This window comes from Montipora foliosa, chromosome 2, assembly GCF_036669935.1.
Source record: "Montipora foliosa isolate CH-2021 chromosome 2, ASM3666993v2, whole genome shotgun sequence".
NCBI classification, from domain to species: domain Eukaryota; kingdom Metazoa; phylum Cnidaria; class Anthozoa; order Scleractinia; family Acroporidae; genus Montipora; species Montipora foliosa.
Window position 1 is genome coordinate 64700431 of NC_090870.1, and position 15000 is coordinate 64715430.

The following is a 15000-nucleotide window of genomic DNA, read 5'->3' on the forward strand; positions in this document are numbered from 1 at the left end:
GGGTTTTCATGGGTGAGCACTTCTCCATAGATCCATGGTTTCCCACGCTGGTGCGGAGGTGGTTTGGCGTAAGCGTAGGTACCAGTGACAAGTGGTCTTTGTTCGACACTAGCTGATTTGTCGTAGTAGGTCTTGCTATCGCGTCTTTTCTTGGAGATCTCCGCCTCAACGATTTCAAAGTTTAGCATGGTGGGTTTCAAGAGTTGATCGGTGGTGGGGAGTGTGGTTCTGGTGCGTCGTAGCAGCATGCGCTGGGCTGGTGAGTAGGTGTGACCTTGAGGTGGTGTGTTTCTGTATATCAGCATGGCGCTGTGGAAGTCATCAGCCTTTTTTAACATGGATTCTGCAACTTTGACGGCAGCCTCTGCTCTTCCGTTACCCTTAGGGTGATAAGGGGATGATGTGGTATGCCTAAATCCATATTCGACAGAGAACTTTCTGTAGTCTTCACTGATAAACTGTGGACCGTTATCGGTGTGGCAGATTGCCGGAACACCATATCTCGCGAAGTGAGCTTTTGTTTTGTCAATGACTGTGGAGGAAAGGGTATCTTCTAGCTTGTCTACCTCGATCCAGTCAGAGAAATGGCAAACAGTCACTAGGTATCTTTGCTTTTCCAGCTCACAGAGATCTTGACTGATTATCTGCCAGGGACCTGTTAGTATTGGTAAGGATTTCATTGGTTCTTTTGGTGCAGAATGACCATACTGGGCGCAAGTACTACACGCATCACACATGTCTTGGATGGACTTTCGCATGCCGGACCAAAAGAGGACTTCACGTGCCATACGTATGTTCGATTCCCCACCAAAGTGGTTGGCGTGGATCTTGCGAAGCATGTCCTTTTGCATCGAGTGAGGTACCATAACTTGGGCGCTTTTGTAAATGATGCCATTTTTCACTGACAGTTCGTCCCTATAAGTCCAGTAGGGCCGCAGATTCTCGGGGATGCTTGCTCTGTCTGCTGGCCACCCTTTGACAATGACGTTGTATAAGGTGTTCAGTGTGGTGTCTTTGCTAGTTTCCTCACGTAGCTGGTTTTCAGTGATCTCCGTTAGTCTCGGATTCCGTGTGTTGTAATCGGACTCCATCTCCATTCTGAAAACATCAAAGTCCGGTACTCGGGCTGTGATGGGGTGGGGGAGGGCTGTGCGAGAGAGTGTGTCTGCTAGGTAGAGAGTCGGTCCTCTCTTGTACGTTATTGTGAACTGGTAACGCTGTAATCTCATAAGCATTCGTTGTAGGCGGGCTGGTGCCTTGTTCAGTGGTTTCTTCATAATGGTTTCTAATGGCTGGTGATCCGTGTGGACTGCAATGTCAGTCTTGCCATACAGCCACTGGTCAAACTTTTCGAAGCAGTTGCAGATTGCTAGGCACTCTTTCTCGATCTGAGAGTAGCGCTGTTCTGTAGGATTCATGCTTGACGAGGTGAAGGCAACTGGTTGTAGTTTGCCGTCATCCCTGGGCTGTAAAAGGGCGCCGCCGACAGCATTATCACTGGCGTCCGTCTGGAGGACAACTGGTTTCCGAAGATCATAATAGGCTAAGACTGGGGCGGACGAAATCAGTTGTTTGGCCTTGTTGAAGGCTTTTTCTTGAGCCATGGACCATGAAAATGGTACAGCGTCCTGGGTCAACATGCGTAAGGGTTGAATCACAGAGCTTAGGTTGGGGCAGAAGGGCGAAAGATAGTTAACCATGCCTATGAAGCGAAGGAGTGCTGGTTTGTTCTGCGGTGTGGCCATCTGTGTTATTGCCACTACTTTGTCTGGGTCAGGTTTCAAACCATTATCCGAGATAATTGTGCCCATGAACTTGACCTCTTTAAGCTTAAAGCGCAGTTTGCCCGCGTTGAGCTTGATGGATTTTTGGTTACAACGTTCCAGTAAGGCGATGAATCTTCGGTCATGGTCTGCCTGGGCTTCCTCGAAGGTGTTGCCCTCCCCATACACAAGGATGTCATCGGCTATACATATTATCCCATCCAGGCCTTCCAATGCAGATGTCAACCTCATTTGAAACTCGTCTGGTGCACTAGTAATACCAAATGGGAGACGGAGCCACCTGTATTTGCCGTACGAGGTATGCATGGTTGTCATCCATGAGGATTCCTCATCTAGGGGAATGTGGAGGAAGCCTTCTTTAACGTCCACAAGAGAGAAGCACTTGGCTGCACTAAGCTTATGAAGCTGTTCATTTAGCGTGGGCATTTGATGTTTCGGACGCTGGATGGCCTTATTTACCGTCTGGCTTGGATCGATGCATACGCGGAATTTTTTGGGTGTCTCTCTTATTAATTCATTCGAACACCATGGGGTTGGTTCATGTACTTTGACCAAGACGCCTGCCTGCACATAACGATCTAAGGCTTCTTTCTCTTTTGCTCTTTTCGCTACCGGTATTCGATGGACGGGCATCTGAACGGGCTGGACACTGTCATCAATCTGAAAGTGGACAGGTGGACCAAGCCGGCCAAGGCCTTCGAATGTGTCAGCATACTGGCGTGTGATGTCCTGAAGTTGCAGCTGGCCTGGCGGGGGAAGTTGGCGGTTTGAAGGAATAGTAATTGGAGCCGAAGGTGATGGTGGTGGATTGCACGGGCTGGCTGTGGTCTCGTGGAGTTGTTGGAGATGGTTGCATGCCGTAGGGTTCACCTGGTTTTCGCATGGTACTGTATGCTGTTGTGTGCCAGGAAGGTCATAGTGTTTGGTACTCGCATTGTGGTCTGCTGATGAGTGAAGGGAATGAGTCTCGTCCGCGTGCACTCTAATTATGCCCAGTTTTTCGCTGTCACTGCCAGACAGAAGTGCTGGCTTGATGCCAATGCAGGAGTCTGGCAGGACTTGAAAGATAAGGGTGTCAAACTTGTTGTTCTTTTCGCACAAGAGTTCCACCTGACCAACAGGATGAAGTGGCTTGGAGTTTCCATAGGGGTGTAGGCGGTAGGGGGAGTGCTTTACTTTGCTGTCTGGGAAGAAAGAGTGCAGGGTGCTGGCAGCGATGGTGTTGCAGGTTGCTGCAGTGTCTATTTGGAACTTTAATTGCTTGAAGGTCCGGCCCGTCGCTGAAAGTGATAGGTTTGTGAAATATCGTTTTGACTTCTCGACGGATGCAATGCTGTGAACTTGTGTGCCCAAAGAGTATATATAGTCGTGATCTTGGTCATAGGAGGATGCGTGGTCCTCTGCTGTGGCATACATCTCAGTGTAATGCAGGTCTCTTGGTCGGAAGTTTGTACGTGGGTCACGTTTCTGGCTGCCCTGAAGGCCCCTGCCTTGTGGTCTCCAAGTGGGTCTGATACTGGGGCTTGGAAGTTTGCGGTTTTCTAGGCAGACACGGTCAAAATGGTCATTTCCACCACAGCTGGTGCAGGTCTTTCCATTAGCTGGACATAATTTCCATAGATGTGGACCACGCCAATCTCCACACCAAAAACAGGTACCAGGCTCCCTGCGAAGTTTCATCTGACTGTGTCTAAGGCCCCCATGTTCGACGATTCCTTTGGACGAATCTGCAATTAACTTGTTTGTCTGCTTGGCGGACTCAATAGCTCTCGCTTCGGCGACTACATCGGACAGGGACTTCTCAGAGTTGTCAGGTTTTATAATTATGTGTTTTAAGCAACTCCGTACGTATGTTATCCTCACTCAACCCAAATATAAATTTGTCTCTACAAAGTTCATCACTAAGATCACCATAGCCACATAGGCTGCCAGCGTGTCTCACCTTAACTTCCCACTCTTGAATGGACTCGTGAAGACCTTGTGAAGAGGTCCAAAACTTGTATCGATCAGTCAGGAGTGAACTTCCTGTGCTGCCTGTGTAATGGACTCGTAGTTTATCCATCCAAATCCAGGGTTTCTTTTTATCTCCGTCTGGCATTTGAGGTTCGATTGTGTATCTGACCACGGACAAAGCTTCATCTGGAAGTGCAGATCGTAACGCTGAAATTTCTAGTAGAGGACTCTTGTAATGAGCGGCTCATTCTGCAACAGGATCTTTAGCGAGGTCGCGGTAATTGGCTTGTACGCAGTAATCGTTGAATCGTAACTCGAAGTTTTTGAAATTTTCACTCACATTTCCCACAGGTTTGAGCTCCGGTCTATTAAGGTTCGCCATCGTGTTTCCCCACTTCAGACACCAAGTCTGGGAGCCGGTATTAGTAACAGAACTTCCTTTATTCGTAGTAATACATACAATATGGCGGCTCTATATCCACGTTCCCCTACGTATGATCGTGCGAGTAGCCGCTGACCAACAGTTACAGTACAGGTCAGAGATAAGCGACCAATGCACATACAAAATGTCTTTGAAGTGAAAGTGTTATTAATCAAAATGTTGGGTTCACTATCATAGGTATCTGGAGATGCAAACCTAACACAGATTATGGTATCAATGAAGCTGTATAACAACAGGCCCAGTTTTCTTATTCATGCATTGCAAGTTGTGTTTCACATCACCAGAGAAAGAGATCCAGACCTGGACGTACCACTGATTTGTGATGTAAGTTTAGTTTACTTTCACCTGTCTGTCTGTCACACAACAGAGAAAAGCTCTCGCAGTTTATTGATAATGTGCACTGGTAATTCCATGCCCCGCTCCTTGTGATAGTATGTAGATTTTTGTATTCAGTTGCTTAAAGACAAAAAATTAAAGGTTGCCTTTAATTCAGTTTAATTTCATTATTTTCGCCATGCCATGCAAGCACTTTGACTCATAATGCAAAGCTTATGACAAACTCCCAGCAAAAGTTTGATTTTTTTGTGTAGTTGCCGTGATAGTGAACTCAATTGTTAATTTGTAGAAAAAAGGTATTTTGGTGGTAGATTTAAAGTGTGGAAGCGTTCTTGCCATGGGTTATGATATTATTGTTTCATATGAGTGTAGCTATGGTACCTGTTGACAATTCCTTTTTTGTTTTCCATAATCTTGATTGACATTTGATTAGGGCACTGCGGCAGTGTTAAATAAATCACTAAGTAATACCTGCCGCAGAAGTAAGATGCAGTTGGATCGTATTTCAATTTAGTATTTTGAGTATTCTGAATTTACTGTCAAAAGTACTGGTAAATTATACATGTATTGCCAGTTTCTAACAGTAAATGAATGCACTGCAGTAGGTACACCTTTAATCTTCTTACAGCTTGTACTGACTGCTATGGAAAATCACCCTTCAGATAAGAAAATTCAGCTGGCAGGAAGGTGAAAATTACACAAGTGGCATCAGTTGTTTTTACATTGAATAAATTATATAGTAATAGATATTTTGATAAATGGCTGTTGAAGCAAATGTCATGAAAATGTTTCATCTTGTACATTTGTTATTTTTGGAAGTGCATCTTTGAAGTGCAGATTGTGACCTTTGTTTTCCTAGATGACCTCAGTTGACACTTTCACATGATGTTCATTGTGACTGTATATTAGGGCACCACACCCTCTGAATTTTGTGATTGTATGCAAATGAATTTGGCTTAGACAAAAGGCTCAATATCTTTTGCTGCAAAAGTAAGCCTCTTAGGTAAAGGGGAACTGTTTATTGTAGTCGTCCAATCTGGCTTTAAGACAAGCTTAAGTGTTTTACCTCACACCACATTCCTCGCCCAAGGAGAAGATGTCAAATTAATTTTAGAATTATTAAGAGCTGTTGGTATTGAATTTAAGGTGATTGTTGTTCAAATTTCAAAGAGTTGGCCAATCTTTTAAATTTCAGTCTATTTTCTACACTCTCCATCCTTGGCTATGAGTAATAAACATACTTTCTTGGCTCTTGCAAGGTTCTTGGAAAATGCAACTATAACTATATTTTTACGTCGCCATTTATAAAATACATGACACTGCTCTGATCTATAAATTGCCTCCTGAAAGGGCCATGTTTAGATTTTACTCTGTCTAATGCCAGAAGATTTTACTCATCAAAAGGGATCCCCTTAGAGGCCAAAAGGGTTACATGGGTAATTGATTTAAGCATTTTTAATTGTACTCTGTTTTATGAACTCAAACAAGATAATGAGATTTTTTTTTCAGTGCATCATTGTATCATTTGTCAAGAGACGATGAACATGATAACCCAAACTGGAGACTCTCCATGATATTAAAAAGGTATTGCCTTGTCATGAGGTTCGCCAATCATGCATTTTGCGCAAAATTAATTAATTTGTGTTTAATGGTGGTTTTTATTGCACCTTAATATATTTTAAAAGTGAGTTTCCATTGCATTTGATGTCTTATTTTTGAGCCCATTATACAGTTCAAATTTGAACCTTACTAGGTTTCTGTATCTCAAATTATAGAAATATGACCACTTGGTAATAAGTTTTGAGATGCGCAGAATGCAAATAATAATAATAATGTTTATTTTTATTATTATTTCGTTTCTCCTAAACTTTCAGTAGTTCAGATTTTACAAAGAATATGTGGAATTTACAATTCAAAGTAATATTCTTGACTGTACTTACCGGTAAGACGGACAGTGTCTCTAATGTATGGAAAGTCAGTTTCAATGAATGAATAGACTGCTTTCACGATCTTGCAGTTCTGTGAGATTACCCATTTCTGGCATTGTCTAGTTAGATTGTTTTTGTCCTTATTATTAACAATTATTCGCCGAAGGCGAAGTGATTATCGGTGAATATTCACCGCGACTTCGTCTCGGTGAATATACACTGATAATCACTGAGCCTGAGGCGAATAATTGTTTTAGTATAAATACACAGGTGATTATTTCAAAAAAGAGAAAAAAAAAAAAACATTTCAACGCGAAATCATCTTCACTTACAGTGGCAAAACAAGTACTGGCAGCCATTTTGTCCGTCGAGGTGATTATCGGCTGATAATCCGAGATAGCGAGCCAATGAGAGCGCGCGATTTTGTATAATCACCTGTGTATTTACACCAATTATTATTATTAACCCACCAGACATTCATTTTACTATTTACAAAATTAAAATTAATTTCTTTTCTTTTATCTTCAAAAACTCATTAATAATTCATGAGCCTAACAGCCAATCAAAACACTGATAAAGCGTCACGGGTATGAACTTTATATCCTGATAAAACACTCCTTGTTAGTATTCTTTATACAAGGAATACTAATAAGGCATAGCTTGTTTTTCTTGTATGCTAATATTCACCTCTTTCGATTTGAACCATTGTCTTGAGTCCAGAGGGACACGCTCTTTGTGGAATATTTTTGAAGCCGTTCAAAAAACTCGCAGCACATGTTTTATCGGGTCTAAAAACACGAGGTGTAACTCAGCTATGCCTCGTGTTTTTAAACCCGGATAAAACACTGCTGCTTGTTTGTTAAACATTACTTATTTTTTATATAATATAAGACACAAAATATTAATGATACAGGAGTGGTAGGTGAATTATTTCACTGAAAAGAAACTATTGTTTGGAAAGAAACTCGAAAGGGTGGTTAGAGGCTTATAGCGAGTACAAGCATTGAATTTAGCAGAGAAAAGGTTTCCATTTATTCAAGAAAGTGGTCAGACAATTACTACTGAGTGCTATCTGTCATTCATTTTGAATAAGGGAATTCAATTTGCTCTTAAACACTGTCTAGCATACAAGGAGACACTCTGGCTAGGTTACAAGTATAAGTGAAATCTCGCAAGTAAAATCTTGAGATTTGTGTGGGATTTACATTGGGTGGGATTTACATCGGCCCACTCCAGGCTTGCCATGTTACATGTAACATCCGTACAGATTGCCACCTTATTTTGAAGCTATTAAGTAAGTTTATGGACATATGCACGTTACTATTACTTTAGAGGATACGCAAACATACATTGTAGACCACACCACACTTACTGGCTTTGATGTGAGCCTTTTACATGTTTAAATTATTTTGTACTTTTAATTAATTGCAAAAAGAAGAAAAAGAGGAAGTGGCCATGGATGAGCTTTATTTCTCCTGCTTTCTGCATCTGTTTCATGCACTTTGTTCATGTGAAATTAAGTTAAACTTTCATAACTGAGCTCTTTATTCACTGTTTTGTCACTTGGGCAATACTATAATTTTGAGTGCTAACTGTTTCCTTGTCTTTTTCAGACGTGTTATTGAAGCCACTCTTGTTGCTATGGAAAAACATCTATCAGAACCACAGGTACACAGGGACACTAACTTTGGGAGACTTCTTTTTGTAAGGAAGATTAAGTGTAATGAATAAAAATGGGAGATAATTTTTATAGTTATTTTCCACCTGTTGAACTTTTCTAAAATTTTAGTTTTTCCTGTTTTTTTAGTATTTTGCCATCTTATTCCCTTTTTTCTCTTCAGTTACAGAAAAATTGCTGCCTAACACTGTGCAACTTCCGAATTCCCAATGAAATGGTAAACAGTATATCATTATTTTGAAGAAGAAGATGACACTTAAAATTTTGAAGACAGAACCAACATTTACAAGTACATGTATTGTTAGATGATCAGTTACATTGTGAGAGTGAATTGGTTCTGTTGAAACATGTCTTTAAAACTTAAAAGTGTCGTCTTTTTTAAAGTTTAAGTAGTTTACTGCTATTAAGACCTTTTGAACAAATTTATTCTTTGTTTTATGAGAGTGTTATTTACTGGTGGCAATGTTGGGTTGCTGGCTGAAAAATATTATTGACAGTACACTGTAGTACCTGCCTTTAAGTTTCTTACCTTATCGATATGCCTTACAGATTTGTGACTATAAAAGAGTTGTTGAGCTGTTGTTGAAAGCTGCTATTGAACACAAAGAAGATCTCATTCAAAGGATTGCCATTGGATTGTGTAATCTGTTGGTGTGCCAGGTGAGATCAGAGCTTTAATTCATACCATTTTATTGTTGCAAACAGATGGTTTTTTCAGCCCTGTCAATGCGAAAAGAGAGTTTTTGTACCTGGAATACTGAGTGCTAGAACAAAAGTTGAACCTATGACTTCCTGCCAACAATCTCCAATGCTCTGCCACTGTGTCATAAGTGACTTATGATACTAGAGTATTAAATTTTCATTTAAGTCTCCTGTAGTTTACTCTTTTATCCAGGATTGCAGGTAAAAAAATGAGCAAGCAGTTTTGATAAAATAATGCTGATAAGTCCACGATCCTGGACAAAATCATTGACACATTTTTCTCTCCATGTAAACAATAATTTATTTACACCACATAAATCTTCTACTTTCGAATCCCCAGGGATAACCCTGTCCATTGAGATTCTTCACAAACAACATTGTTCTTGGTCGGGTAGCAGGAGGAGATGATAATTATGTGCCCTTTTGTAGTTGTCATGATTGTGGAAAAAGTCGAAACTTGAGAAAAGTCTCATTGGAGTTATTGAAATGAAAGTTTGAAAGATTGCCGCAGTTCTTGAGTGAGAAGAAGCACCATAAAATTCATACTTGAACGAGATTTGAGCTCATGATCATGAGCACTGCACTTGCTCTACCAACTGAGCTATCAAGCCCATTGGGAGTTGGTCAATGCATGTTCATGTTTATCCCTTACAAGTTGGACGAAATTATTTCCAAAATATGTAAAGTTTCATACCGGTATCTTTGAATTGTGGAAAAGAATGAATTGAAAATTGGAAAAAATCGATCACCACTGTTGAGTAGCTGAGCAACTTTTATTGAAACTTGTTATTAAGTCATTCATACAGCACCTGAAATCCCTCTGATTTTCCTTCTTTATTCATACAAACTTCAGTCATTCTTCATGTTTTTTTTGTGACTTAAGAATCATTCTCTTGTAGGTGCAAGACTCTCAGAAAATTGTTGTGGGCAGAGATCTGCAAGGAGTTGAGGTAACAAGAATCGTGTCATGGTCACAAAGGCCAAAAGATTGTCGTTCTTGTTGAAGTTTATTTACATGTAGGACATGAAAAAAGATACTTTGTTCTGCAGAGAAGAACAAAGCTTTTATTCAATTAGTTCTTGACACTGGCCTCACTTTACTGACTTCACTGTACTTCCCAAGGGTGTGACTAATTCAGCTGAACAAGGTATTAAGTAATATATCAAAAACGAGTGCAAGTGTTTCATCAGGGGGTAATTGTGAAGAAGAGCTCCCCAAAAAACCTGTCGGCCGACTGTCGGTCAACTGTCGGCCGACAGTCGGCCGACTGTTGCCCAACTGTCGGCCGACTGTCGGCCGACTGTCGGCCGACTGTTGGCCGACAGTTGGGCAACAGTCGGCCGACTGTCGGCCAACAGTCGGCCGACTGTTGCCCAACTGTCGGTCTACAGTTTGTGTTATGTTTGAGGCCAAAGTGTTGGCCGACTGTCGGCCAACAGTTGGCCGACAGTCGGTGACCTGTTGGCAACCTGTCGGTAACGTGTCGGTAACCTGTCGGCGGGACAAACTAAAATGATCGTAAGCATTTACTTGTCTATTGCTTCTAAACTACGCGAAAAGAGCTAAAGGCAGTTCATAACGATACCTTGAGCAGCACTTAAGCTTATACTACTAATATGGCTTTTGTCCACTGTTTTAGCGTTGGCTAGCGATACTTGCCCACATTGTAAACATCATTCATACATACATGACATAACATAAGAGGCCACGTTGCATTGTAGGGCGATTTGAAGGAAAGTGTTTGTCTCCTCTACTAACTATGTATTGATACGTAGCTTATGGTTTTCAGAGTTTTTAGCAGTTTTCAATTAAATTATCTTCCAATGCGATTCTTAGATTGTCTGGTGTGTTGTAAATTACGCAAGTGATATATCCTATATGCATCTGATAACAACTGATAACAGTTGATCGGTAAGTAGGTGAAGTCTGTCGAGACATACATCACCATTACGGAATGTCACGTTAACTGCTTGTTTTTACCACAATTTTTCTTTTTTCTTAACCGATCGGTAACCTGTTGGTTAGCTGTCGGTAGACTGTCGGTAAGCTGTCGGTCAACTGTCGGCCGACAGGATTTTTGGGGAGCTCTTCTTCACAATTACCCATCAGGGGTTCCAAATACCAAGAAACATGAAAGCCATGGGTAGAGTGCTTTTATTGGTTGGAGGTGTGTGTTATGAACCCCTGATGAAGTGCGAAGCACAAGTTTTTGACATGACTTCTCAACCCTTTTTTTACTAAGTATGAGCAAAATGTGATGATCTTTTGTTTTATCAGACAAGTGATAGTAATTCGTAAAGGAAATGAATATTCAATATTTGGGTGACTTTAATTAAAAGGTAGAACTTTTGAATAAATTTACATATAGGTCATGAATCATGTTGTTTCCGCCTGCCAAAATCGTCTTGCCAAGAAAGTGTTTTGGTTAACAAGGCTGTTACAAAAACTACCGGTATTTAAAAATAAAATAATTGGGCTGTTAACATTTTTGTGGAATGGCTGAGGTTAAGAGAGGTAGATTGTGGTGGACTTTTCAAAGACTATGAACTAAACAAGGTTCAAGCCTTGAGTGCAGACATTGCTGAAAGGAATGCTCTTTCGCTGAACTATTGGGTGTCCAAATTCGTTTTAATTCTCTGGATGCCAATGATAAAGGTACTGGGAAAGTTCTATGTTGAATATTCGGTAAATTTAAAATGCATTGTGTTCGGGTGGTTTATTTAGTTGTTTTTGTTTTTTCCAAAGGTTTATTTGCATAAAGTTTCATTTTAGTTTCAAGTGTCTTGATCATTGTTTTAATCAGTTTTTGAACTAACTCAGGCATTTCCCAAAATGTGGCACTCCGATTGGCTAAAAGCCTTATGAATAGGGTTGTCAAAAGCATGTAGCTGCAACGGGGTTACTTTGTTGTCTTGGCCAGCTTCTCAACTTCTCAACTTCTCAAATGGAAATTGTTACTAAGTGGTCATATTTTCCTCATTTTGACCTCCTACTATTCAAACACAACCATCTGCTACAAAACCTGCTGACAACCCTAATACTGGAAATCATGGTTTTTCAGTTGGCCAAGATTGGAAACCATGACCCCCAGCTTCGTAGTTCGGTGATCAATCACAGCTTTCCACTCAGCCATAGAATTGACAATCTCCTGTTAAAAAAATATGATGAGGATCAGTGATAGAGCTTAAGAGATGGAGTAACTTGTAACTCTTCCACACTTTTCAGCTCATCTTCTTGAGGCCCACCCATTTAATGATCTACCAGTAGTTAAGTTAAATTCATTAATAACAATAGTTTTGATTTCTAGAAAATCCTCAAGATAATGCAGCACAAGATGGGTCGTAATCCGGTAAATACACACTGTTTGTAATTAAAACAGTTTTATCTTTCAGTATTGTTCTTGTCACATCACCATAGTGATAATGATAATGATAATGATAATGATAATAATAATAATATTAATAATAATAATAATAATAAGAAGAAGAAGAAGAAGAAAAGGAGGACTTTAAAGAAAAGAAATTGCAAAGTGAAATACCAACAGGCTACACAGATGAAGATCACAAATGGTTGAAGTGCAATACTTACACAAAAAAACAGCTGCTTCCCTTAACTTGCAAAAACAAATGGGGAGACATAGACATGTGTGGAAAAGGATAAGGGGAATGATGGAACAGGACTGTACAACATTTACTTGCCAGTTGTCAGAAAATTGCAGCAACAGAATATATGAGATGGCATGACAATGCTCTAAGGCCGTGCTGGCAGTTCAATGGGAGATCAACAGTGGGATTCTTCCAGAAGGTGGAATGAGAAATGGGACAAAGGAAAAGTAATTGAAAAAGATGGGAAACTATTAAGTTGGGAATGGGAACACAAAATGATCTAAGTGCATAGCAAGAAGACCAGATTTACAGTAACACTGTAACACGGGACGACCAGGAGACAAAAAGGATATACGATTGATATGGCATGCCCGATGGAAGCAAACAAGACTGAAAAAAAGGCAGAGAAGATAAGAAAATACCAACAATTGTGCTTTGAGATACATGAGAGGAGATCACAATATATGGTGAAAGTTGTTCCCACTGTGATTGGATGTTTAGGAGGCGGCATTAAGAAACTAAGAGAAGATTTAAGTGAACTGTTCAAGGAAGAAGAAATGATTGTTATGATCACTCGAGAGATGCAAAAAATGGTTTTATGGGAAAACGAAACAATAATGAGGAAAATTTTGTGGGGACTAACTAGAGCAATAAATATATGTTGTGAAAATAGCTACGGTACCAGATTTTGTAAGCTAATGCTCTTCCCTCTTAATTCTTGTTTTGAACAAACTAAAATTGTAAACCACTTGGCAAACGGCATTATGCGGGAGGAAGGCATCTTTAAGTTACATAGATAATTGCATAAGCTATGTCCGCAATTTTCTTAATTGTAAAAGGATTTTCTGAACTTGAAATAAACATAATAAAATAATAACAACAATGACAACAATGATAAAATAATGATAATTTATCATTACAATAATGGTGATGATTTAAATGATAACGATCGTAATGATCGATGTAGTAATAATTAACATACACTCAGCTGATCTCGTCAAACACATCTACTGTACGTTTAGCTCAATGCCTTTGCAAAGAATATTTATTGTTTCTCTTGTTAGCATTTAGTGTCCATGACTATTCTGAATTTGAAAAAAATGCGATGTTTTAACTTACGTACTGTATCACTTATAAATTTCTTTAACTCCAGACAATAATGGGCATCTTTAAGGGCTCTTCCGTAGCAGTACCAATACAGGTCTAATGCTGTATACCAATACAGTGCTATTATTGTCACTCAGGAATGAGTTTACATGTATCAAGTGAGTTGATAAGGTATTAAAGTGATCACCGTAAAGAAATTTGAAGGCTGACATTTCAAGCGTTAGCCCTTCATCAGAGCAAATAAAATATTCAGCTTTCAAATTTCTTTATGGTGGTCAATTTACTTTATCAACTAAGTTGATAAAGTCATTTCTGTGTTTTATTCAGTTCCCTACCGACACAGCACCACAGTATCTTTAGAAACTAAACCCCTTTATCCTTTTCCTAATACTGTCACCATCACTTTAATGTTGTTTGATGTTTTTATCTGGGTATTTTAGCAAGAGGGCGGAGTTCTGGAGTGTTGTTGGAGTGCATTGTGGAATGTAACAGGTAAATAGCAAGCAGATTGTCGACCAACTTTCATGCACTTTTTGGAATTATTTAATTTCAATACTGACTATCTTAATTTTGTCATTTTTAGACGAGACTCCTGAGAATTGTGCCCTGTTCATAGATAATGGTGGTCTAGATTTATTTATGGAATGTAAAAGGGTAAGTTGCTTACCAAGCAACAGATGTTCAGAAATTGTGTCACCTCTAATTTTCCCAAAATGTATTCCTCCTAACATTTTATGTTATGCATGTGCCTTTGTTGCCAGATGTCCTATAATCATTAGATTCAATCTGTGCACAAACACAACAGAGACCATCAACTATGTATCTACTGGACAAGACTAGTATTATGTATGTATGTAGTATGGAATAGGCATTGATCCTCTGAAATTAGCCAACCCTTACCCACTTTGTCTGAAGGTCAGCAATATTTACATAATTGTATATTCATCTAGAGAAAGTGAGACTGAATGCCGTCTCCTTTGACACTGGTGTTAGATTAGCAAATAAAAAATAATGTAAAAACTAGTGTTTAAACTGATTTTCTTGTTTGCTTAATAGTGTCTGGGTGCTCAAAGAGATCTGGTGCGTAACATGTTAGGTCTCATGGTAAGTCCATTCCTAATCCTTCTTGCATATATTCACTTGAGGTACCGGGTAATAATTATTGACAGATAGAGTATGAGGTAGGTATGTTGTCGGTAAAATCCGTTCTCAGGTTGAATCTGTTTTTACCTAGGTTGAATATGCACACCCCCACCCCCCAAAAGGATTGAAAACCCTATACCTTCCCTCAAACTCTCGTTGCCTTACGCATCTCACCATATCTTCTTACTGTTTCGTATCATCTTATCCAGCGGTTTCTGTATTCTTACACTCTTACCTCTTTAGGCTCAACATCACAACATACTTAATAAGGAAACAGAAGACTGTATTAATCACTTACCAGTACTCGAACTCGCACCCTCC

At 39.7% G+C, this 15000-nt stretch overlaps 1 protein-coding gene and 1 pseudogene across 1 annotated transcript in view; one reads left to right on the forward strand and one right to left on the reverse strand.

The window, feature by feature from the left end:
- The window catches only part of LOC137988155 (uncharacterized), a 4255-nt pseudogene extending 409 nt beyond the window's left edge, over positions 1–3846 (reverse strand).
- The window catches only part of LOC137985715 (protein zer-1 homolog), a 33619-nt gene that overhangs the window by 6279 nt on the left and 12340 nt on the right, over positions 1–15000 (forward strand). Inside the window, exons 4-14 of the mRNA XM_068833345.1 lie at positions 4357–4503; positions 5144–5202; positions 6025–6099; positions 8057–8111; positions 8285–8338; positions 8671–8781; positions 9723–9773; positions 12132–12173; positions 13977–14028; positions 14120–14190; positions 14593–14640. Of these exons, the coding sequence (XP_068689446.1) occupies positions 4357–4503; positions 5144–5202; positions 6025–6099; positions 8057–8111; positions 8285–8338; positions 8671–8781; positions 9723–9773; positions 12132–12173; positions 13977–14028; positions 14120–14190; positions 14593–14640 (765 nt within the window). The remainder of the gene's footprint in view (positions 1–4356; positions 4504–5143; positions 5203–6024; positions 6100–8056; positions 8112–8284; positions 8339–8670; positions 8782–9722; positions 9774–12131; positions 12174–13976; positions 14029–14119; positions 14191–14592; positions 14641–15000) is intronic.